The sequence below is a fragment of the Notechis scutatus genome, chromosome 2 (assembly GCF_049901735.1).
Source record: "Notechis scutatus isolate UNSWTSFEM ecotype Mainland chromosome 2, rNotScu1.2, whole genome shotgun sequence".
NCBI classification, from domain to species: Eukaryota; Metazoa; Chordata; class Lepidosauria; order Squamata; family Elapidae; genus Notechis; species Notechis scutatus.
This window is the reverse complement of record NC_142010.1, coordinates 236,407,257-236,434,105: the sequence shown is the minus strand read 5'-3', so window position 1 is coordinate 236,434,105 and position 26,849 is coordinate 236,407,257. Positions and strand designations below refer to the sequence as shown.

The 26,849-nt window shown below is 35.9% G+C and overlaps 1 protein-coding gene across 5 annotated transcripts in view; it reads left to right on the top strand.

Moving 5' to 3' along the window:
• MTX3 (metaxin 3) overlaps window positions 1-24,612 on the top strand; it is a 29,051-nt gene extending 4,439 nt beyond the window's left edge. For 2 of the 5 annotated variants that reach the window (XM_087958326.1, XM_087958327.1), the window contains 6 exons: window positions 4,195-4,287; window positions 11,729-11,911; window positions 14,416-14,492; window positions 16,763-16,920; window positions 17,181-17,269; window positions 20,336-22,482. In XM_087958326.1, coding sequence (XP_087814452.1) covers window positions 4,195-4,287; window positions 11,729-11,911; window positions 14,416-14,492; window positions 16,763-16,920; window positions 17,181-17,269; window positions 20,336-20,449 — 714 coding nt within the window. In that variant the 3' untranslated portion in view covers window positions 20,450-22,482. The other 3 variants (XR_015748210.1, XR_015748209.1, XM_026670576.2) reach the window with 3 other exon arrangements.
• Window positions 24,613-26,849: the final 2,237 nt, after the last annotated feature.

Sequence of the window (26,849 nt, the reverse complement as noted above, 5' to 3'; positions counted from 1 at the left end):
GAATACATTGCAGCAGCGTGAACAATTATTTGCTTCCAGAACAGCACACCTCTGCTCCAGGAGCTGCATTGGTTTGCTTCTGGGTCCACTTCAAGGTATTGGTTTTAACCTTTCAAGCCCTTCATGGCAGGAGACCAGGTTATCTGAAGGATGGTCTTTCCCCAATTACATCTGCCCATCCCATTCATCTGCTAGGGACTTTAACATTTGGCAGTCCCAGGAGGTGGGCTTTCTCTGCTGTAGTGCTCACCTGGAACATTCTCCTCCCACCCATATTAGGTTAGTTCCATCCCTTTTTGATGTTCCAGAGGTCCCTCAAGACTGGCTTTGTTATCATGCCTGGTAGGCTGTGAGGGGACCAAGGATCTTAAGAAGGCTGTAGTGTTTAATCTACTGTTCCCTGGATTGTACAGTTGTATTTTTAATAATGACTTTTTAAATAATTCTTTTTATATATTTATTGTTTTATTTTAATGGTTATATGCTAATAGGAGTCACTTCATGAGATGGGTATTTATTTAGTAATTTTACTAAATTAATACATGATGACTTAAAAATATGTGCCTGATTTAAAAAATATTGACAGGCGTGATCTGCATGCGCATACATGCTCTAAATCAATTTCATCTCTTCTAATCACTTTACAAGCTCCATGATATAGGGGGGGAAGGGTGGGGGGGGGGGGGGGGGGGGGGGGGGGGGGGGGGGGGGGGGGGGTGGGGGGGGGGGGGGGGGGGGGGGGGGGGGGGGGGGGGGGGGGGGGGGGGGGGGGGGGGGGGGGGGGGGGGGGGGGGGGGGGGGGGGGGGGGGGGGGGGGGGGGGGGGGGGGGGGGGGGGGGGGGGGTGGGGGGGGGGGGGGGGGGGGGGGGGGGGGGGGGGGGGGGGGGGGGGGGAAATAAAATGTAATAGAAACCTTTTGTTTGACTAACAGTCTAAAATGATCCATGTGGATAGAAAGGTTGAAAACTGTTTAAAGTCTAATACTGTAGTCTTCTCTTCTAAACTCAGACTAGTTGATCTGTTTCTAAAGGAATCAAGCAGAAATTAGAAACCTAGAAAACTGCTTATGACTGAATCATATTTATGCAAGTATTATTAACACTAACTGGTAGATTTTTTTCAGGCAGAAGTTTTTCTAACGCTCCTGAAGGTACATGAGACCTTCAGTATGTAAAGGTGGTGTCTAATACTGAGATATGCCTTCCTTTTTTCCTGGTTAGTATTATATCAGACATTGCAGAATTTCAAAATGTTAAAAGAGAAGATTGTGAGTGGGAAGAATCCCAGGTGCTAGTAAAAAAAAGGGGGGCTTTTTTAAACACTTGGCTTGAGATGTTTCAGAAAATGTGTTCTTTTTCAAGGGCGCTCCTGCAACGTACATGAACAAATTGACAGAGTCAGTTCATGGATATTCTAGAAATGTCTTTGAAAAAGAACACGTTTTCTGAAATGCATCAGGGTAAATAAAAACCATGTTTTATTGGCACATAGAATTTCCTCCTCTTTTTTTGTTCAATTCTTCTGCTAACAGAAACTGCTTACAAAAGAACCGAAGGAGATTATGTTATCTTGCTCAAATAATAGGCTTTTGTTTAAAGTAAAATTCATGAATGGTGAAGCAGTTAAGAATGGCTACAGATTGATTCCTATTATAACATCTGGTCAGCAGAAGGAATTATATTTTGTTCTCCTAGGGAGCCACTCTGAAACTGGATAGTGGAATGCATATTCACTGTAGAATCGAACTTTATCTCCTAAATCCATAATTTCATCAGAATGTTCTGATAGCATGCAATTTGAAGTATTTTGATCATAAAATAGAAACTAAACATCAACTGCTTTCTTCCTTTTTGTAGTTATAGACTCATGCAAATAATAATTCACCCTGTTATATACTGTAGTATATACTATGCCAAGAGCATCACTTTATAAAAGATATATTTCAAAGGTTCCCACTGAATCAATGTAAGCAACATTTATGCATACTTTTTTCCAGCTATCTAGCCAGCCCTAGAACTGAACCAGTGAAGATCTAAAAAGGATAGAATCTCTTCAGCACAGTTCACAAATAATGCAACAGCAAAAAAATTACTTTTCTGTTTGTGACCTTGAGGATTCCTGATAATATATGTACTCAGAAGGAATATTTTATATTTATTATTGTTGAGAAAATGTATATCAAACCAGTGTCATTAAGAATTATGGGCAATTTATAAATATAAGTAAATCAAAAAATAGCATCCATTTTGAAAAGAACCAATTAATAAAAAATATGAAAGTTAAATAATTTTATAACAGGTGGATCTCAACGTATGGCTACAATTGGGACTGGAATCTCTGTTGTTGAACAAAAGTGTTCATTAAACAATCAATCTGTTCATCAATTCTACTGGAGGATTTAAGCTTCACATGGATCTAAATCCTCCTGGGAGGCAGTTCTTTGAGAGCAAAAGGGAAGGTTTTAACTCTACACAGGTTGAAATCCTCCTGGCAGGCAGCCCTTTTGCTCTGGAGTGTTCCTGCAGTCCACTAAAAAAAAAAAAAAAAAAAAAAAGAAAAAGAAGAAGAGAGAGAAAAAAAAAAAAGGGGGAAGTGTTGGGTGGGTTGTTTGAGGTTTGTTTATGTTTGTTGGGGGTGTTATTGGGGTATTTATGGTGGAAAAATTAATAAAATAATATAGAAGAGAAAATTTTTTGGGAGAGTTTTTGTTTTTGAAAAAATTTTTTTTGGTGTTTAGTTGTTGTTTTTTATTTTTTTTTTTTTTTAGTGGTGTGTTTGGGGGGGGGGTATGATTTTAAATGTGAGAAGGGGGGGGGTGTTGTTTTTTGGGGGGGTGGGGCCGGGGGGGGGGGTGGGACGGGGTGGCATAAGAAGGGGGGGGGTTTAATTGAATAAAAGATTTCAGCTCCCCTTTGTGCATGGAGGGGAAATTCTTTGTTGGGGCTCTTGAAATGCAACCATATGACTGTGTGGGGCAGCATGGCGTTTATTATGGCCAAAAGTGCTTCACAGACCATAAAGCACATTTTCCAAGGCTATTGTAATTTTGAATAGTTGTTAAATGACATATTGTAAGTTGAAGACTACCTGTAAAACAGCTGACAAAATATAATTTAATCTACTTCCTTAACTGTAGTTCAAAGCAAGCTTGTTTCAGCTCCAGTAATTTATTGGATTCATTTCAATAATATGGAGCCAACCACCAGAGAGAACTGAACTAATTATTGATGACAAATGTATCCATAATGAAAATTTCGGATGTTTTAAGAAGTAGGAAGGACTGAATGAGAGTAGATGGTCCTGTTAGTTGTTTGGATCTAACAACCTGGCTTTAAAATTCAACAAACAGACAATGTAACCTTGTTTCATGCATTTAATAGTCTGAAAGGAGAGCAGCATAGCAACACAATTTAGGATGCATTGGTATTTTGTAACCTTGGTATTTTGTAACCTGCCTGAAAGATAAAACACATAAAGACTCCATAGGAACAATAGCATTATGTTGCAACCCATGCAGTTTAACTTCCTCAAAGCAAAACACAAACAAAAACCTAGCCCAAAACACAACAGTTATCAGCAGAGAGCTGTTAATGTTTAACTGATTCTCCCTCACCCTATGTCTGGCTCCCAAGACTAAAAAAGATACAGAATGATTCTTCCAAGCAGATTTATGTATTGTTCCATACCCATCAACAAAATCTTGCAAACTGAAGCAGGCTACTACCTACATGAAGATATACTCTGAGAATTATTAGGGAGGAGCTGTCTTTATCCTCCTTCTCTCACACAAATTATCTGAACTCAGTTGTCTCTTCTCTGGAATTTACTCCCAAATTACATTCCATCATAATCTCACCTCATTTGGCTCTATCAAGTGACATCAGGGACGAAACCTTTTATTGGCCAATGCATTCTGTAGATCTTTTTAGCTTAAAGAGTTTTTTTTAATAACAAACACAAACCAGTTGTAGACATCAGAATGCTCAAAAAACTCCATTGGTTGCAGTTTCAAAGCAAAAACTGAAAACAGAATTGTCCATGTTCAACATTTCAAACAGGCATTTCAAGTAAGTAGAAAAAGAAAGAAATGCTATTATTATTCCATGTGTTTAGTGAAATATAAAATGTGTAACTAACTTCAGTTATTACATCTATTTTCTCTTCATATAACACTCTGTTGCCTTTTTTTGGCAGAAATATAATGCTGATTATGACTTGTCTTCAAAGGATGGAGCTGATACACTGGCATATATTGCACTGCTTGAAGAAAAACTACATCCTGCTATGGTAAGAGCCAACTAGTCTCTCAACTTGCATTTAACCACAGCACAATTATTTCCTCTCCATCCTCAAATTATGGCCTTCAACTTCTCCCTGATCCACAATATGACTGACAGACTTAAATTGTACTTAGCAAGGTTGTTATGTTTCACTATCCTTTATATTGGAGGTGAAGTCAGGTGATTAGCAGTGGGCTGATTGGACATTCCAAATTTTTTCCTGTTGATTCCCATTCTGTCACCATTCTGTTACCATTCTGTTATTCATTTCCTGCTGAGCTGAGAGAATTATTTTAATTCCTCACTTTTATATTGATGTAAATATACGGATGTATATTTACATGTAATTATAAGGATGGGTGCTTATGGTCAAATTCAGCCTAAATATAGCTTTCTGTTTTCATTGGATGGATACCTGGTGCTGCTCAAGGAACCTGCAGGTGTGGCAGAAGTTGGGGGATTTGTTTTATTATGGCACTAAAAAGTTTAGTCCATATTTTAGTGAATACTTTTTCTACTGACCCTACTGGTTCCTCAAGGCTATAGTAACATGACAGTGAAATGAAAGACCAGGAATTGTTCTCATGAAAACCAGCATTGGAATGAATTGACACTTTACAAATATTTTATGCCAGAATGGTTTGTTGAAACAACAGCACACAAACAACCTAAAGCCGTTCAACAGAGCCCAGTGTTGCACTCTTTCCATTTCTGCTGCAGCGACGCAATTGGCAGGTGTTTCTCTTTACTTTGTAGCATGTTGAAAAATAAGGGCAGCAAAGCAGTAGTACTTAGCCCGTCTTTTATCCAGTATGCACTGCAAATGCATAAGCGATACTAGAAATCACTAGAATTCACTAGTGATTTAGAAAAGCCAGGATAATGTTAGGCACTGGTCAGTAAACTTCACGTTTACATAGGTTTGCACTAAGATAAGGATCAGTAGATAATACTTTTTAAAATAGGCATATAGAGCTACTACATGTGCCAAAGTTAATATTTTGTCATTTTCTCATTGAAATTTTGTGCCATCAAGTTAGAGTTAACTCTTAGCATTACATAGATTGATTTTCTCTATGACAATTTGCCCCTAAACTGGTTGTTCAAATTTTCTAGTGACGCATCAGTTTTACAGCTAGTTATCCCTTTCTTCTCTTTCCTCCATTTTGCTCAGCATTAGCTCCTTTGCCAGAGTTAGGACTTCATATAATGTGTTTAAGGTAGCATAATTTGAGCCTGGTAATTTATGTCTTGAGAGAGAACTCTTGGATGATTTATTCAATGATCTTTCTTGACAGTGCATGGTATTCGCAGGATGCTTCTCCAATGCCAGAGTTCAAAATTGTCAATACAGTTCTGTTCCTATCCTGCTTCTTCAAAGGCCACCTTCTGCTTCCATAAAGTGGCATAAGGAATTACTGCTAGCACTATTTCAATTTTTGTAGTATAAACATATCATGGCATCTTTTCTTTTTTTTTTTTTAAAACAAGTTTTATTAATTTTTAAAACACACAAATTATCATTATTCATTACATGTTTAAACCTTTTTCCATTGTAAATTTAACAAGTCAGATAAATTATGATTCTGTTTTAAACCATTTCCATATAACATACCAAAACCTCTTATTCAATTTCTCTTTACTTCTCTTTACTCTTATTCAATATCATTATTATTATTTCATCTGTTTCTTTCTGACTTAGTTACCATTATTCTCATTCTATATTTCTACAAGTTTTAACTAATTCTCCCCCCAAAAAAGACATATACACACAACACACAAAACATAAAAACATCTTTTGGAAAGTAACTTGGACCCAGGTGTCTCTCTCTTCATGGACTTCAATTATATTCATGCTCATCTTACATATCATTACTTATTTTATTTACCATTCTAAGCCTTCTATATTAACTTCTCCACATATTTCACACTTCTTAATTCTACCTTGATTAATCATCTTAGTTTAAATCATTATATTTGTATCTTTTGTCCATTTTTTATCATCCCTTTGTCTCATTCCTTATGAAAAAAAAGAAAATCAGTTTCTCCTGAAATCATTAATCAGAGTATGATGCCTTTCTATCTCCCCCCTAAATTAATCAAATTAATCTTTAAAATAATATCTAATACCCAATCAGATTTTGCTTGGTACATTCTATCTAACTAATACATCCAACACAATTAAGTGCATAATTAGACAATAAATCCAAATATTCAAAAAAAAATACTATAATAAAATTTTATAATAACATCAATACCATAATTTTATTAAACTCTTTAATTAAAACAATATTCTAAACCTCTCCTATTATTAAGTTTTAAAGCCAATCATTTTTAAACATTTAAACATTTTAATCTCTTGTCAACTCTTAAACCATTGCAATACTACCATCTCATCTTATGTACCTTGCAAAATCTTTTTTTTTTTTTTAAATTATACTTTATCCATTATCCAAAAAAAATTCATTTTTTTCATTTAATTTCAAAACATTGTAGCTTTTCTCCACCTTTTCCCTTTCTTTCTTCTCCCAACAAACCTTTCTACCCCCTTCTTCTAGCCTCTGCCTTACCGGCTTCCCCTTCTCTGTCGTATTCCTTTTCCCTTTTGTTTACTCTCATATTGGTTTTGCACTTTATTTTTCCCTTTCTTAAATGTTTTTTAGATCTTAAGTCCTTAAGTCCTTTAGTTTTCTTCTTTTCTCTTCTTTTCTTTTCTTTCTCTCTTCCTTCTTTCTGGATCAAATTCTGAGATTCATTAAAGATGGCTCCTTCCTTTCTTTCTTGTTCCTCTGCTATCTTCATCTGTTGTAATGTTTGTTGATAATTAGTAAGCGCCATTTCTAAGAAAAGGAAAGCTTCTTCCACACCATCTTTACCATTTTTTTTGCTTGTTCATATTCTTTTCTTAGTTCCTCAACAGAAAGAGCCATTATAAATCTTTTCTTTTCTTTTCTCCTTCTTTCTTCTTACAACAACCAGAATATTCAAAAGAAAATAAAAAAAGATAAAACAGTCCCAAAGTTATCAATCAGTCCAAACCAAGGCAGAGTTCTCACTTTCTCCTTCTGGGGTAATATCAATCAAAGAGAAAGAAAGTCCAAATCTGTTTAAAATCTTATTACAATATATTCTAGTCTTCAAATCCTTAAGGCATCTGCTCCAACAAAGTCTTAGCATACAAATATTTTCTCTTTAATCCTCTCTCTTCCCACTCATCGCTTAAAACCACTTTTCACCTAAAAAAATAGGTTTCTTAATATCCAGTTATTTATTCCGTAGGAAAAGAGGAAAGCTATCCTTTCAGCACCTTTAAACAGCCGCTTTTTCCTCTTCTGGCAGGTATTATTCAGAAAGTCATACTTTTCAGGAATTTTATTAAATATGTCTTAGAGTCCTAGGAGCCAAGAAAAACTTTCTCCTCTCAAGCACTTTCTCCACTTCCTCCTGCGCATTCTTACCCGGCTGCCAGCTTCTTTGTGGCGGCCATTACGGACCGCCGCTGCACTGTCCTGGGAAAAGGGGTTCTGCCGGCCAGGGAGGGGGTCTGCAACACCCCAGTCCCTTCTCCGGATCCCCCTACCTTCAGCTGCCCCTGCAGGGCAGCCTAGCTCCGTCCCGCCTGGGTGGGAGCCCCAAAACGGCTAGCGCGCAGGGATCGCGCAGCTTCGCAAATCCCTGCCGCCGCGGCCGACAAACCGGAAGTCCCCCATCATGGCATCTTTTCAAGGGCCTTCTTAGCCATTCTACCAAATACTAATCTGTAGTGTTTTTCTTAACTACTTGTTCTTTTACGATGGATGGTGGATTCTAAAAAGCAGAAGCTTTCACTTCAATATCTTCATTGTCAATTCTAAGGGTTGTTTTTATACCTGATGTCATTAATTTAGCTTTCTTTTTATTTAATTTTAATTTTTACCATACTCTTTGACTTTTATCATTAGAGTTTGCAGATTCTTTTTATTTTCAGCTATCAAGAATAATGTCATCATTTTAATGCAGGTTATTGATGTTTCTTTCTCCAGTTTTAAAATCACATCTCTTTCAACACAACTTCCCTTAATATATATCCAGAAAATAGGTTAAAGGTACATCCTTGTTTCACTTTTTTGCCAGTCTGGACCCAATCTGTTTTGCTGTGTTCTGTCCATACTGTGACTTCTTGGCCCTGTATATAGGTTTTACATTAGGACAATGTGATATTCTGGAATCTCCATTTTTCTAAGCACGTTCCATAGGTCGACATGATTAACATAATCAAAGGCCTTTCTAATGGATCACATACTAACTTTTTGGTATTCTGTGGCTTTCTCAATTATCCAGCATGCATCAGCAAAATGTCTCATGTTCCTTGGCTTTTTCTAAAGCCAGCTTGAACATCTGGTGTTTGTTTTTCCATTAGGGTTCTAATCTGTGTTTGATGATCTGAAGTATTATTTTGCTAGGATGTAAAATTAAGGATATTGTATGATAGATGTGTGTGCATTGTTAAGTTCCTTTTTTTGGTTTTGGAATGTAGATTGATCTTTTCAAATCTATTGGCCACTCTGTCATTTTCCAGATTTGCTGGCATAGCTTGGTTAGAACTTTCACTGATTCTTCTTTTATTGTTTGCCATATTTTTGTGGGTATTCCATCAGTTCCTATAGCCTTCTGACTTAATAATGACCAGGGTGCTGATCTACTATAATGTCATCTTCTAGTACTAAGATTTGTGTAAATAGGGAACATGTTTCAAGGTATCTTGAATGTTGATATTTCTACTGTGTAATATTTCAGTGTGCTCCTTTAATCTTTGATCTTCTGATAGTGAAACAGTTACTATCTGTCCATTGACATCCTTTAGCATACCAATTTGAGACTGAAACTTTCTTCAGAGATTTTTCACAAGATTATCCTTTTTAAATGTCTATTTCCATCTTCTGTATCTTTATAAATGTTGTAATAGTGCTTCATGTCTCTTCTTAAAAGCTCTCTGAAACTCTTCTTAAGTTCCTTCCTGAGGTTTTTACCTTTCTTGGCTTTAGCTTCTCTTCTCTTCTTGGCAATCTTGATGCTTTTTTTCCTGACATCCAGTTTGTGTGTTTCTGTTTCTTCATCTTTGGCAGTCTGTTTTCACTTTCCTCTTTAGCCAGTTCTTCTGGTTCTGTGTCAATAACCTCAGAACTTCAAAGTGATTCCTGGTGTTCTTTGTGAAAATGGTAGATCTATGTTCATATTCTGGAAACTGTGTGTCTTTCTTGTTCTTCTTTAGCCCAAATTAGAACCTGCACATGAGCATTGTAGTTTTTAATCTCTTACACAGTTAGCACCTGGCTTTCTGTTTGATACCATAAGTGAAATCTTCTAACCAGTGGTAGAATTCAAATAATTCAAAAACCAGTTCTCTGCCCCAATGACCAGCTGGGTAGGCATGGCTGGGTGGTCATGTGACTGGGTGGGCATGGCCAATTCGATGCCACTCATGTCAAGGGGCACTTTGCCTCGTCCGGCCTCTCGTGACCATGGGGATGCTGCAACAGTTGTATGTGTGAAAAATGGTCATAAGTCCCTTTTTTTAGTGCCATTTAACTTTGAATAGTCACTAAATGAACTGTTGTAAGTCCAGGATTACCTGTACAAAAATACAAAAAGCTTCTTTGCTTGCAAAAAGCTGCCCTAAATATCAATCATTAGATTAGAAATAGGCCATCATGGAAACCTAAACCATTCAGTCTGAATACCTTCCTTTTCATCAGCAATACCTGTAAGCCAGAGTTACAAATCAGGCAGGGTGCCAGACAGAGGTGGTATTCAGCAGGTTCCGACCAGTTCTGGAGAACCAGTAGTGCAAATTTTGAGTAGTTCGGAGAACAGGCAAATACCACCTCTGACTGCCCCCGCCCCCAACTATTCTCTGCTTCCCGAGTTCCAGCTGATTGGCTGGGTCTTCTTTTGTTGCCCTGCAGAGGAAAATGGAGCCAGAAAGCAGGTTAGTGGGGTGGGGAGGGAATGGAGATTTTGAAGTATCGTTTCCCTGGAGTGGGGAGGGAATGGAGATTTTACAGTATCCTTCCCCTGCCATGCCCACCAAGCCACACCCACAGAACTAGTAGTAAAAAACTTTGAATTCCACCACTGATGCCGGAGCACCTTGAGCAATTAAAATAGTTAAAATGTAACCATAACTATCAGCAGCCAACTCTTGCTCATAAAGCGAAACTCTTTAGCAGAGAGGTCATTTACGCTTTCCAGAAAGTGGGTGGGAACACTTGGGCTACAAAATGCTGAGCTAAAGAGACAAACAAAGTATAGAGGGGACCCAGGTTCAAGCATCCCAAGCTTGTCAGGATCACAGTAAAATTAGTACATGCCACAGATATCTAAATAAACTTCAAGCCTGGTGCCATGTTATTAAACCTTATTATCATGAGAGAAAACTAAAACAAATTGGAGGATGCACTCCTTTTTTTAAAAAATCTTACTGTCAGTGAGCAATCGTGCCTTGGCCACTCCAAAGCAATGCAAAAGCAACAAAAGTGCTTTTTCAAGAAGCAACTGGACTTAATCAGCTTTGTAAGTTACACTTGTGTGGCCTACTTCTTAAAAACAATAGTTCAGCTTAAGTCTGGACTGTGTTACTTCACATTGTGAATGGTAATTTGATTAAAATATTTCAGAAGGAAAACTAGAAGGTGAAAAGGATTCTATGCTTTATTTTATTAAAATATATGTTTTCTGTAAGTGGGTCATACAAAACATGTATTTGCAAATGCAAAAAAGCAAATGAAATTAATCAAGAAGCAGTAGTATGCAATAGTTTATTATTAGTTTTCAAAAATAGATTTTATATTGTATTTATATTGCAAAGTGGCACAAAGCAAAAAAAAACTACAAATGTTCTTGACATTTTTATTATATGTAGGTTTCTGCCTAGTTTGTAAAAATGAGGCCCGTGATATAATCATTAAGCTAATTATGAGATTGTTTGAAATTTCAAAGTTACATTCCCAGATCATAATGTTATTGATTTTGATTTTAGTTAGCATGTTTCATGAACCCTGGCATTATGATTTGCGGTGTTTGAACCAAATTTCTGTGGCTTGTTCAGCAACTGTGATCAAAACAAGTTATATGTTAGTGTGATATGTGCTCAACTATTATTATCATGTATGTTTTTCAAATTAAATACTTTTTATAGCTTATTTACACAAATTATATTTCAGGAAGAATATACCTTTAGAGGAAGAACAGTGTTACTTCTAGTCATTTCATTATAATAAATGTGCTGAATTTCCCTAATCATAAATCTGGACTATGTATATGTATAAACACTTAGATTTTTAATTTAGAGATAAAAGCTTCAGTAAAAAAAATCTGCATTTCGTTTTTAAGAATTAAAAAAATATTGTAGTCTTTATAGACTGTGACTTCATTCTTGAATATTAACATTCTTTATCTTCATGGTACAGCTGTATACTTTTTGGATTGAAGCTGATAATTACTATAATTTGACAAAACCATGGTTTGCTTCAAGGATTCCATTTCCACTGAGTTGGTACCTACCTAGAAAGATGTCCAGGGATGCTCTTAATAGGATCTTGCTGACAAAGGGAGGGCCTCCACTCTATAGCATCACTGAAATAGAAGTTCAGGTAAATTTCTTAGTTAAAATCTATGAAGATGCACTATCACTGCATGATAAATGCAGTATTGTTTACTATTCTACTTTATTAGATGTTTAATCTTCGGAATGTAGTGGTGTCTTGTTTTGTTATTATTGTTATTTACAGAATATTTACCTTTCTATCAAAACAGAGTACAGTCTTTTCTTGTGTTTACAGATAATATATTCTTTTGAGAAGAACCCTAATTTTGTGGGAGAACACCTTCATTTTTCCCAGAGCGTTAAAGATCCATTTGCTTTCTAGACCCTTCTCTAAATCCCTCCTCCTTCCTGCACTTCACTACTAACATTAAAAAAGATTGATCTAATATGATGCTATACAAACTAAGAAAAAATGTAACTTTGAAGGCGTTCCAGATAAGTACTTTGTTTATACCTTTGTCTATTCGAAAGCATTATTTTGGAATCGAATCTAAAGCCCTGCACAGGCTTTTTTTCAAAACAGAAATTAAAACAATAAGTGAAAACAATTGTTTACCATACAGAAACATTTTCCAGAGCTTTTACATAACTTTCTTTGCAACTTTTGCAATCAGTATGAGAGAACTCTTGCCACAAAAGTAGTGCTCAAAAAGCATCCATCGTGAAAGCACTTCACAGACTAGTTTTATATGTGTTGCTAAAATTCCTACCGCTTTTTTGAAACCTATGACCAATATTTCCTCTGGTATGTTCCATGTATTGGAATGTAATATGAATTAGAGTGTCCCTTTACAAAAGAGACAGCTTGAATGTAGTTTTCTTTGGGGTTTTGTTTTTCTATTCTATACTCTTATAACCCATTAACATGATACACAAAGCAATAGTGTTGCTATTATAGTACACTATAATGCAGTAGAACCTCTGGTCACAAATGCTTTTGTCCATGACCAAATTGGATTCCAACCAAAAAAATTCACATTTTTTTTTCGCAGCCGATTTCCCCTTCCACGCCATTTTTTGTAAACACCAAAATTTCCAAAATTAGGTGTGGGTCACAACCAAATCAGATTGCGACCAAAGTTATGGAATGAATTATGCTCGTGACCAGAGGTTCTACTGCTAATAGTAGAGATGCAGCCCATGAGTTATACTCAATCCTCAGTACATCTGTGGATCCTAAAGCAACATATTGGATTTTTTAATTTATTTTTGTGGATGGAAAGTTTAAAGGCAGTATGGATAATTTGTCCCCAGAAACTTCCTGAAGAACAAGGTAGTTTAGTCAAAATTGGCACATTTATAAAATGACACTCTAATTTTAGCATTAGTGCTTTGAAATCTACTAATACATTTGATAACTTGCTTGAATGGAAAAATACATTCAAGATAATGCATTTTGCTGCATTTTGTTTTAAATGAAGCATTACAAAATTCAGGGATTTTGTGTTGAAAATTGTGGCAGATAAGTTAGGTTATCAAGGATGAGCAACTTTTTGGTGGCTGAGGGTTGCACAACATTTTTGGAGAGCTCAAGGAACATTGTAGGTGGAACAAAAATGCAACATGGAGCTAACTTTTTTCATTAATTTTTGAAGGATTCTTAATTTTGTAAATTATGATAGGGCTAGGGTATCACATTCACTCCAATTTGTAGTATATTTACTGTCTCAAAATACGGGTCCCCTACTCTTGATATGTAAGTAGGAATAATATGATAGTAAAATCAATCAGCCCCAGAGAAAAATAGCAATAGCATTTACATTTGTATACCACCCCATAATGCTTTACAGCACTCTCTGGGCCATTTACAATGTCAGCATATTGTCCCCAGCAGTTTGGTTCCTTATATTACCGACCTCGGAAGGATGGAAGGCTGAGTCAACCTTGAGCCGCATCAAGATTGAACAAGGCTGTGGGCAGAGTTTGCCTGCAACACTGCATTCTAATCACTATGCCACCAGGGCTCCTATAAAATCCTATAAAAACATAGAAAATAGGATAATATATAATGGAAAAAGTAGAACTGTAATACTGTTGTTTCTACAAACAACAGTTCTCAGAACTGTTTTAAGATTAATAAAGATATTCTGTAACTGTTGCATGAGGAAGCAAATGACAGCATATAAGAGATGGTGTTACGCAAATAAAGCAACTTATGCAGTTGTGTTAAACATTAAGACACAATAGCACGGGTCTCTAACTTGCTGCATCACATTGCCATCACGTGACGTTTTGCAACGTTTTCCCCATTCATGGAGTTGGGGTGGGTGTGGCCTGCACGTGACACATCCCGCCCACAGACCACCAGTTTGACACCCCTGCACAAGAGAGTGCTAATAGCATTTGCTTGATGACATCATCCTGTACATGTCATTTTGGCAACATTGAGTTTGGCTGCAAGTGGTTGTGTCTGTAAGGGCACATTTTTTAACATTGTGACATAGGATAGATAATAAAAAGTTAATACTTTACATCTATTATGGAGACACTGCATTGATTTGAAATAAGTACTGGAAACATTTTGTGCAGATGAACTTTTCTCCATTTTAGATCTACAGGGATGCAAAAGAGTGTCTTAATCTTCTGTCAAATAGACTAGGCTCATCTCCATTTTTCTTCGGAAATAAGTGAGTACAGAATATTTATGGTGTTTGCAAGGCATTTTAATGCTACTACATTTTGTATTTAAAACTATGTTAAGACTTTGTTTGACTTGCCAGTTTTTAGAATCAACACTTGTTCAACAACTGATCACCATAAACTAAATGATGGCTAATTAATAAGAATTTTAAAAAGAATTCATGAACAGTTTCCTTCAGATTCTATATAAAATGACATACTCGTACACTGAATATCAGTGGCATAATTTTCCATAATTTTGAATCATAAAAGCAAGTTACAACATACATTCTAAAACAGGCTTAACAATTATTTTAAAAAGCCAAGTTAATCACCAACATAGTTACTACATGTCCTTTGATCCTCAACAGTTTACATACGGCTAATGTGGCCATTTCTTCCCTCTTTCAAACAGGCAATTGCCTCATCGATTAAAACTAAATTAAATTTCTAGGACCCTCTCCAGTTTGTGGAGTTGTTTTTTTTAAAGTTAAATTCTAAATATCAGAAGTCTATTCCTCTGCATAATAAAGCGGCTTTCCTGCTAGGGCACTATTTTATGGTGCTTTTGATGAAAGCTTTAAATTGCTAAAACTAAAACAATGCCTGTCCAGTTATTTTCAAGGTTATAGCTCTCAGATCCTGCTCTGCAAAAGAACCTCACCTTCTATGTGTTTTCATTTCCAGTGCATTGCATGCTAAAGCATTGTTGATTTTTGTATAACATTCAGGATGCTGTTTTCCTTTAATCATGGAAAATCATCTTTTTTATAATTAAATTCATGTGGGAAAAAAACACATTCATATATCTGATTCAATAATATGGCCATGGAAGAGATTTATGTACCTTGTCTAAACCATATGGATTCCAATCTAGATTTTCTGGGCCACATGATAAAAGATTTAGCCTGAAGCCACTTTCATCTGTTTATATGAGGGTTAGACTTACCGATGACTTGATGTTTGCTGATGAAATGTAGAATATATTCTCAACATCTGTCTTAAAGCTATTCATTTATCAATTCCTTGATATGAGGACCAACTTCTGGCATTGACAGCTGACATTACTAATAATAGGCTTTACTCTTCAGAAAAACTGCTGCTTTACATGTACAGCCTGCAGCTAATTGCAAATGCTTAGTTGAATGTTGTAATTAATTGGTTTAAGCTTATTTGATGAAGACAAATCTTGACTGATCCTTCATATTTAGAAAAAACCTTGAACTAACTGGAAAAAAATTGAAAACAAGGACTAGGAAAATTGCAGGAACAGCATGAGGAGCACAAACATAAACACTGTGTACAATGGTACAATCATTAGCTTACTCTGTCACTAAATACTGCACACCCATATGGGAAATAAGTTGTCATACTAACATGAGTGAAGCTTATCTTAATGATACAATAAGAATAACATCCAGAAACCTCAATTCTACACCAGTGTCCTGGTTCCATGTTCTTTATTACATTGTAAACACCCCCCCCCCCCAATTCAGGTGATAACAACAGACATTTGGAGAGTGGAATAAAATAAACAATCCATGGACTCCCAAAGATCTACCAAAACATAAAATACTAGATTCTCTATCTTGCACCAGGCTTAAATCTAGGAAACCAATTTGGAATAACATACCACAGTCTTATAATTTAGATGAAGAACTGTGATCAAAATGGATGACCCTTAAGAACTATAGCCAGACAGATCACGTAGAGCCAATAAAACACAGAAATGCAGCTGCCCCCCAAAATACGGAGTCATCTGAAAAGAATCAGGACTGGCCATGTTAAAACTAAGGCAAAGCTGTTTAAGTAGAGGAATGGCCGAAAGCCTGCAATGTGTCTGTGATGCATTGGAACAAATGATGATACACATAATCCAAGAAAGTCTCTTCAGGAAGTTTCAAGGCACCTGGGACGATCTCATTGCAGCAACAGTAGAAGCAGTTAGATGGCTTACTTCCTTAGATATTGAACTATTTCATCTATCCTATTGCAATTTTGTGGGGCCATATTGTAACAATTTTATCATAATTTCACCCTAATTCAGTATTTTATTTCATCTACAGTATAAATTGTCCACACACTTTACATACATCTTTTTGCCGATGCTTATTCAAACTTGTATGTATAATATGGTTTATTAATGTTGTGTATCAGTGAAATCATGACTTTACGTGTTACATTTTTACAAATTCAAAATTTTCAAACATAACATTCTACTTTCTGAAACTATTAAAAGGGATTTGAGATAACAATGTCATATATTTATTATATCTAGACCTACAACTCTTGATGCCTTCGTGTTTGGTTTTCTTGCACCTCTTTATAAAGCACCATTCCTTAAAGTTCAGTTACAAGAACATCTGAAGCAGCTTCCTAACTTATGTCACTTCTGTGATGATATTCTGAGTTGCTACTTTAGACGAAACTTCTCAGGTAAATGATACACTTGTCCCTACACATATGCATCTTGAAATCTACAAATGCTTGTTTGCACTAAGTCTATACTAGAAATAAATTCTTCACCAGAAATCTTGGAATCTGCCTTATAAATTTGTAAGGGCTTTAAACATGGTAAAGGTTTAGGACTCCATTAACATACCTTATATGATGCTTTCTCTGTGAAAATCCTTGAAATGTTTATAGAGATTCTTGGTTGCTTCTAATTTTATCTTCTGTGTGTCTTGCCTATTTAGGGACCTCTTCAGAGGGACAAGATACAGTTGATGCGAATCTCCAGAAACTTACACAGCTTGTGAACAAGGAATCTAATTTGATTGAAAAGGTTCTTGTTCATTCTGATTTTCTAACTGATAGATAGAGGCCAGAGAGTACTTTTGACTTTAATCAGCTAAAAAGAGAAAGAGAATGAGAGCCAGGCTAGAAAAGAGCACCCAAGGAGAGCAGAATCCATCCCAAGAACCGAGTGTGAACAGCGTGTGACGCATCTGGCCCATGGGCCGCAAGTTTGACAGCCCTGCTCTAGAGTGTGCTAAGCAAATAAGGTTGAATAAGTAGTTTGTAGATATAAAAGGTTTCAATTTGAAACTTTCAGCTGAAAGTTGATTATTGCATCCATCTGTCTGTCATGTGACTGACAGATTTCAGCTTTAGCCGACTTAAACTGGAAGCACAGATTATACGGATAAGTCTCAGTCTATTAAACTAAGATGCTTTTTTTTCACCATGATGGTATCCACCTGAAATCTGTTTTCTTATAGTTTAATTTTATTATTTTTGTCCTATTTTCTAAACAAGTGAACATTTATTTCTATCTCTACATGAGAGCCTTTCAAATACCTAAAGATAATTATCATATTTCCCTACAACTTTCTCCAGGCAAAACATATAGAAATCCTATAATTATTCCTCCTACATTTTTCTTTCCAGGCTTCTTATCATATTGGTTGCATACCTCTGTACATTCTCAAATATATCAATGCTCTTTCTAAAATGCAGTACTAATAAAAGAAAAAACCAAAGAGAAAATGCAATAGCTAGAATGAACTCAACACAGTGTTCTATGTGCAGTAGGAAAAATGAACTCAGGTGATCAGGGTTAAATTTCCTTTTGGGCATTTAGACCACCACATATACTTCTATATAATTTAATACTAGGAAATTAGCAATATATCTCCACAAATGTTTGACCTCTGAATGCATATATAAATTAATGAGCATTTGATGAAGTGCTTTAGCTTCAGCAGCATTGTGAGCAGGACGGGGTGTCTTAATAACTTCCACTTTAAATTAACAGCCCTAAACTACACCTGGGATTCAATAGAGAAGTATAATTCAAATATGACAGCTAACTATGTGTTATCAATTATTTCAGTAAATAATAAAAGTATGATAAGAAAATCACTTAGTAATATTCCATGAGATGAAGGAGTGGTTCCATAAATACAATGATTATCAGTCAAAATGATTAGAAGCAGTTATTTCCTAACAAGTTGTTGGATTGTAATGTAAATTAATATTAATTAATTAATAATTAAATTATTGTTGATGGAGACACTTGAGATGCTTGCTCAGTCTTGGTTTCATTCTGGTTATTTATTCCAATCAAGTGATATATTTTCCTTATAGTTTTTTATTACCAATAGAACAAGTTGAGATAGATAATCAAAAAGTGCAACAGAGAACAAAAGTACTATTTGGTAAATTAATTACATTAGCCATTTGATGTTAGTACCCTTCCACCTGTTAATCGTTTATAGTTTGGTTTGGGTGGGAGAAAGTTGGCAACTAAGATAGAGCAATCAACTTTCAAGTATTTGTTTCTCTTTGCAGACAAATTCTTTTTTAAGCATAACTTTAGACAGATTTGTAGCTTCCTGTTTGGCAGAAGCCAGAACTCTATGTGCTTTATATAACAGTAGATATTTAGTGGTTTGTCAGAATCAGTAGAGGGAACAACTTTTTAAATGATTGGGCAATGCTCAAAATTGCTATCTGACTCTAATTTTCTTTTTAAATAAATATTTAACAAGCTCATTTCCTGTTTTGTTATTGGCAGATATTTTAATTTTATTAGTAGTACTTTTTGCTCTCCGTTGTTTGATCTTAAGGAAATAGTAGTATTACCTCTGAATGGTCAAGAATATTATTTCTCATTTTTCCACTTACTTCTAAACTGCTTTCTTATCTGATGGGAAGCTGCATGATTTTACACTTAAGTCCCTGTGACAGGGGAAAAGAAATTTGTGTAGATAAATTGGAAAGCTAGTTGTCATTCATGTGATGACATAAAATGAAGCATACAACAATGTTTAGTCAGGTCAGCTGACCGAATCAGGTCCACAAAATCAGAACATGGTGAAAAAGAGGGATGAATTACAGAGAATTGAACAGGAGATACTTTAAAAGTGTATCTCATACATAGATACTCTTTAAAGCAGCGGTCGACAACTGGTGGGTCGTGGCCCACCGGTGGACCGTGAGAAAATGTTGGTGGTCCACAAAGAAATCTCACCCCCAGAGCATCCCCCCAAAGCAATTAATCCAGACTGTGCAGAAACACAAGGCTGTGCCGCCCACATGGCCCGCGGGAACCTGCCCACTCACTCCTTACCTGGCAAACTTGCCTGCTAAATTGCTATTTTTCCTTTTTCCGACCATCATCTGTTCTGCTGTGCCGGGAGATTTAGATTAGCTAGGAAGCAGGAAATGGTTGGATTTCTTGCTTTCTAGCTAGTCTTTAGATCTTCGGCTCTGCTTTTAAGCACAGCTGAAACTCCCTTAGGACTGAAGGTTCTATTATTCAGTGCAGACTCATGGCAAGCAAATTTGAGAGACTGAGCTAGCTGATGGCAGATAGATAGATTATACAATGATTCTGTGAGCAGCTCTGCCTGCCTGCTTTGCCTGATTTTGGGTAAAAGTTGCTCTTTTTTATAAAAAATTAAATATTTATATAAATATTTATAATATTTACATACAAGCCATGCCCAGCCAGTCACATGATGACCAAGCCACACCCACAAATTAGGTCACACCCACAGAACCCTGGGATTAGTGGTCCCTGGGATTTAAAATTATGAGTTTGGTGGTCCCTGAGGTCCAAAAGGTTGGCGACCCCTGCTTTAAAGGATCACATCTCCATTTTTGTTAATGGATAAATAAGAAATAACATACTTATTAGAGTTAAGCAGTTGAAGTATAAAAAAAATATGCATGGGATTAATAAGATAATTTATTGAACTCATTAGTTATGTTCTTGAACTCAAGAAAATTGCACTATTGTTTATATAATTAATTTATAAAATAAATGATTGGACATTACAATGTGAACAGTATTAAAATTAATTTTCTTCAAACATCCAAACTGGCCTTTATCTTTCTTTTGCAGATGGATGATAATCTTCGCAAGAGCCCTCAGCATCCTCCTCGTAAGCTGACAACTGTCAAACTTTCTACAGCCGAGGAAGGAAATAATTCACTGAATCAATTGTCACCCTTATAGTTTTTTAATTTCATATTTATACATGTGTTCTGAGAAACTGTTCATCTGTAATCAAATTTTGCACTAAACTTTTTGTCTTTATGAGTCTATGGCAAACAATAACTTGACATGAGTGCAGGTCCATTCATTTAACTGATTTAAAATACACCTAAGTTAACATAAGAAAGATCACTAGGTTATTGTAAAATATGCTGTTTAATGTCACCTTTAATGCTGCATAAAGCTTGCCTTTTCAGGTCAATATGTCTTGACCAAAAGGTAGGATTTCATTTTTGGGGAATTCACTAGATTAAGTTTTCAGTTTTGACTGCAATCATGTTGAACCTCAGCTTGTATATCAGAATAGGTACTCGATCCCCACTTTTAGCATTGTTGTAGTTTTCTACAATAGCTAAAAAATTGAAATTAAAATATCAGCCTGTTAACACAGAACAGTGAATAGTGAATGGTATTTGCCATTTTGGAACATTTTGTGCAAGCAATGGTGAATATATGAAATGTATGCTATTTTTAAAAGAATATAGTTTTTTTAAAAAAACTAGTCTTACTGCCACTGTCATCTTGTTTCATATTTAAATATTTATTCAAATCTAGTTTTGCAAAGAACAGGCCTGGACAAGCCTGTTTAGCTGCCTGAAAGCATAATGCATACAAATTATAGCTACTGAGTCCTTTTCCCCCCTACTTTATTCTCTCTTACTCATTGATACCTTTTTCATGTTTCTCCAGCAATTTCAAGTTCTCTGGAATAGGGAAAAACAAGATGAAGTGAAGAGAATGTCCTTCAAACTCCATTTCTGATTTCAACCATAGCAATTGGCATTACTTCTATTTAACCTGTTTCGTGCTAGAGGTACAATTGATTTTTGCCGTAAAGCAATACATCAACCCCAACCTGAATGACCTAGCCTTTTTTCTGGGTTAGAATGTTTCAGTTAATGAATTGACAGGGTACTGAGCATGTGCAGTATGTCGATCTTTGCAAATGGAGTTCTTGATGAGCATGGGTTTCCCCAAGTACTTGAACCAAGAATGGTAGATAATAATCCACTCAGAACTGCTGTATATAGACCTCTGTCCTTGACAGTTTCTTGTTACAGTTTATTCATTTATTTTATAGGACCTAAAGGTTTAAAGCACGTATGACAAGGTAATAAAAACAGCAGCAGAGAGAAGTATAATGCCATAGCAGCACACATAAAATTAGTTATAGGGATAGAGCTTGGCATTTCCTGAAAGCCTCTAAATCTGTCTATCATAGTACTGAGAAACATTTCAGCTTAGCAGTAGTTTTGCCACAAATAATATAACAACACTAATTGTCCAAATCAAAACTAGACAGTTGTTAATAGGGCTTGGTTGTTTAAGAGTCAGGTGGTTAGGGATTGGCTTGCAAAAGGAAAGAATAAAGTAAGTTGTATAAGAAGAAAGGGGATATTGAAATATTTAAGCCTTGAGATATTTGAATAGTGTGGAGTTTTGAAGAAACATCTTACAGAGAGGTACTATGAATATTTTTGTACCTGCTTGTACCTTTTTGTACCTGGGCCTCTATTTGTAACCTAGGTAGTGCCACAAAATAACAGTACTCTACCATGGAAATCCGTAAAACTGATGAAATAAAATACAGAAGGTTACATAAACTTGGGGTGTGATCTAGGCAAGGCCCTTTCACTGATACTCAAAATTTAATTCTGAATTAAAGCAACAGAATATTTTTTAGAAAAGGACTTAAAATGCCATCTTCCTTTAATTGATTTTTTTTTGTGTGGGTATCTTAATTCTACATTTTTCATATATAAACAAACAGCTTTCCTTTTGTTTGACTTTATTTTGCCAAATCAAATCTACTTTTCTCTAAATTACAAAGTATTCAGTGAATGTAGAGACATAGTTGTCTGAATAAGTTTGTAAATTTTGTATATAAATGTACTTACAGAATATTACTTTATAAAATAAAGAATGTAGCAATCTATCTTGTATTTATAACAATATTTTGGGATGTCTAACAAGAATAAAATTAAAATTTCATGTTACTTCTGTAGGTGTTTCATTTGTTGTCTGAATCTGCAGATGCCTGTGCAAAAAATACCTGTGAAAGGAAGTGTTAACTTTTTTTCTTGACAAGCGTTTTCAAACAAGGTAGGGCTTCTCCTCCCCCCCCCCAAGTGTTCATAATACAACTTGACCATGAAAAATTTCAAAATCCGCCTAGAGACAAATAGAAATGTACAGCTTCTAACTTTAAGCCCTTTGACATGCCTGTCACTCTAATAAATTTGATTTTGCTTCTTCTGCTAAAAATAATAGATATCCTGATTACTCATCAGAAAATTTAATAATGTTTTCTTTATATAACATTTGGAGGTCCCTGAAGTCTTACATGTGGCCCTGGGGCCTCAGGTTATGCACCCCTGCTATGTTCACACAGGTTCAGGTTTACAAAATAGAGGCCACCTTCAAGGCTGTGGGAACTCTTCATCTAGGAAAAAAAGAGCAAGTGAATGCTACTAGTTGATCTCAACGGGCCACTGTGCATTTTTTATCAATTATCAATATTCTAAGTTTCCAGAAAAATAGCCAAACTTCTTGTAGCAATTTATTTTAGAAGTTGGATCTGAGAAAAGTTCAGTTATTTTTCATTTCTGTCATGAATTTTTTAAGTTGGATGTTTTGTATTATAACATTTTTGTTGTTATTCTACTGTCATAATAAAGCAAGCAAGCCATGGAATCAAATATATTAGTACATTTTCTTCAGAGATTACTATGGTCTAGCAGTAGGATGGTGGTGGTGGTGGTAATGATGACAGCAACTATAACTGCATTTTCACAATGTAGTTTATTGAGCTTTCTGTCTGGTCCTTTAAATAGAATTGTTCAATTCAGATAGTACACTCAATCAAGCTCAGACTCAAACAGCATAGATTAGGAGTGTCAAATTCACGTCATCACAGCAGCATCACGTGACGTATCGCAACTTCTTTTTCCCTTCGCTAAACCTGGCATGGGTGTGGCCAGCATGTGACGTATCTGGCCTGTGGGCTGGGAGTTTGACAGCCCCTGGCTTAGATGATATATGAACTAGCTATTGTAGTTTATATGGCAAAAGGATGTTATATGAGCTTAACTAATTGTGGCTTCTAAAATCACAATTATACCAACTATAATTTAATAGGATATGTGAACCAATGTATTTACTGTAGCTTGCCTTTTATCTCTTTCTCATTCTTAGAGATAATTCTATAGGATGTATTTTGGAATCAGATTGTAAAATCATGACTGATAACCCCAACATTCAGTAATGTAATTATGGTTCTATAAGCAATTTTCATTTTGCATTATAACTCTAAAAAGCAGTTTTGGGGAAGTCAAAGATTAATGATATCATTCACAGGATAAGCCTGTACATCTGCTTAAAAATAAATTCCATGCATTTTGGTAGTACTTAATTCTTATAGAGTTAGAATTCCATCCTAGCAGAAGTTACAGTCAGCTTTATGGTCAGGTTTTGGGTTTAAATGCTGAACATTTGTGCAAATAAATTGCAGTTTTTACAACTGTTCTCTTGCCAGAGGGAAAAATCTCTCTTGAGGAAAAAAAAATCCCTGAGGCATACAAAAAGGGGGGTTTTAGGGCAATGTTTGCTATTTTCTTCCACAAATTGAATTTCTATGTTAAAAAAATATATTGTCATGCCCTTTAGTAAACTTTAGAAATCAGAGCTTTTTATTATTATTCTAAATGACACTATTCGCAAAAAGCAACACAAACGGTTATCAGAATCTAATTTATTGTTTTCCTGTAAATTATATTTTTGATGACAGACGTGTTTTATATTGCTATGGTTACATACCTGTTAATGTTATGCTATTCCTCTTCCATTTTTTCCAGACCAAGTTCTCTTGTGCTACAACAGCTGGAGAAAATAAAGTATTTATGTCTTGGCTTCATTCAAGTGGAAACAAAGATGGATGGCAGGAAACATTAGCTAGTCAGCTGATACTGCACATACAGTACTGAAAACTGTATCCGGGCCTCTTTTTACACAACACGTGTATGCTGAGCTTAGAGAATGGGAGCCTTGACAAGCCAACTTTTCAGCATTAGTTCCCAAAATGACTAATATCAAATTCTTGCATAAAGAAGCTTTTTGGATACTGATATTTTGATCAGTTTTTATTTGCTGGCTCTTGTTCTTCTTTCATTCGGCAAGTCTTTTGACAGTTGGTGTTCATGGATGGATGCGCTCTGCTAGTCTTCTGCCTGTTTGTCCTACATAGTGGCTATTGCAGTCCTTACATTAGAAGAAAAACATCTACAACAGTGGCTATATCTATGGTATACATCTGCTTTATGATTCTCAAAAACATGTTCTTATGTTCAAAAAATACCATATAACTTTGTTCTCTTTGTGGTCTTCACATGTTGTTAAGTTAATTAACTCAGTTGCTGCTCCAGAAAAAACACAAGAAAGATAAATATGCTGCATTTCCTCTGAAGCTGCTGGCAGATGTTTCTCAATTGGCAAGAACTCCTCTCTTGTCCACTTTCTGGTTCCGAAATAGTTGTTTTCCTGAATTGAAATTGCCATGCCAACATTCTTTCATTGTTTTTTCACCACTTCGACTTAGCCATGCCCCCACACAATTTTTTCCTCTCCACAAAAATGCACTGAGGGAAAACAAAAAAGTGGGTCGGTAGTTTTCATTGATTAAATTGTGAAGCACTGCGTGATGGAAAAAATGCTATTCAGAGTTTGCGGGAAAAGCCAGTGGTCATGTGGAAAAGACATAACCCTCATTTTCTTTTTCTTTTTTTTTCTAATGGCAGGATAGTCCAGTTTGCACTTCCCTTAGTATACCAGAAAAAGGCATAGAAGTTAGACCACCGCTTCCTCAGCAGAGGCAGCCCTGACTATTGCAAGAAAAAAAATTGTCAACATAATGATGTCTTGTCGAGACTCACTTTACTAAAGCATGTGTTTTGTGATACAGAAATTAACTGCCTCATGGAAAAGAGTGTGAAATAGCTTGCTGGAAATCCCAGGAATTCTATACATAATTAGTTCTATTCAACACATGAAATAGGATAGTTTTTGACAGCAGTGGAATGTTGGACATGGGAGTAAAGCTGGGCTTGGTAGCTTGCATCCATCTGTATCATTCCAGATGGTTTGATGTCAATCCCCATTATTTAATTGTAATAAGAATTATAGAAACTGGTAAGGATGACAGTTGGAGTTCAATACATCTTAAAGGTACCAGCGAGGTAAACGAGCAGGAATTTTAAACAGACTAAGGAATGTGGGAGGGGCTCCTCTCCCTTCAAGCTTTCTAACTAATTTACGCTCACTTGCGAAGATGGATGAAATACATCTCTTAAATATATGGAATTCTGATTTCTACAATTCAGCAGTTCTCTGTTTTACTGAAACCTGGCTTAATCCACAAATTCATGGGGACAAAATCATTTACATCCCAGGATTCCAGATATTTAGATCAGACAGAATTGAGGAGACATCAGGTAAAACAAGGGTGGAGGATTATGTTTATATATCAACAACAGCTGGTCTCAGGATATAACTATAATATATAAATTCTGTGATGAAAATTTAGAGTCTTTACGTATCAACTGCAAGCCATTTTATTCTCCACGTGAGTTCTCATTTCTCCTAATAGCTGTGTATGTTCCTCCACAAGCTTGTGTAAACAAGGCATTATAAACTCTTGCTGATCAAATTATGGAGGCTGAAGCCAAACACCCAGATTCCCTTCACATCATTTTAGGGGATTTCAATCAAGCAAATTTAAGGAAAGAGCTCCCAAAATATTTCCAGCATGTAAACTGTCCCACCAGAGGCAAAAATACTTTAGACCACTGCTACACAACAGTAAAAGATGCTTATAGGTCTTTACCATGAGCAGTTGTGGGACACACTGCCCACTGCATGAGTCGCCTTATACCTGCCTACAGACAAAGACTTAAAACCATGAAATCAATGATTAAATCAGTGAGGACTTGGTTTGATAAGGCAAAGCTGAAGCTCCAGGCTTGTCTTGATTGTACTGATTGGAATGTTTCTGAAGATACCTCTGCAGAGCTACATGAGCTCACAGATACTGTAACATATGTCAGCTTCTGTGAAGACTTAGTGTACCAACAAGGAACCTGCAAATATATAATAGCAATAAACCTTGGTTCACAGCTAAACCTAAGCAGCTACATCATTCCAAAGAGGAAGCATACAGAAAAGGTGACAGAACGCTATACAATCAGGCCAGAAACATATTAACGAGAGATCAGAGCAGCAAAAAGAAGCTACTCTGAAAAGTTAAGGAACCAGTTCTCAACAAATGAACCAGCAAACATATGGAAAACTCTTAAAAACATCACTGGCT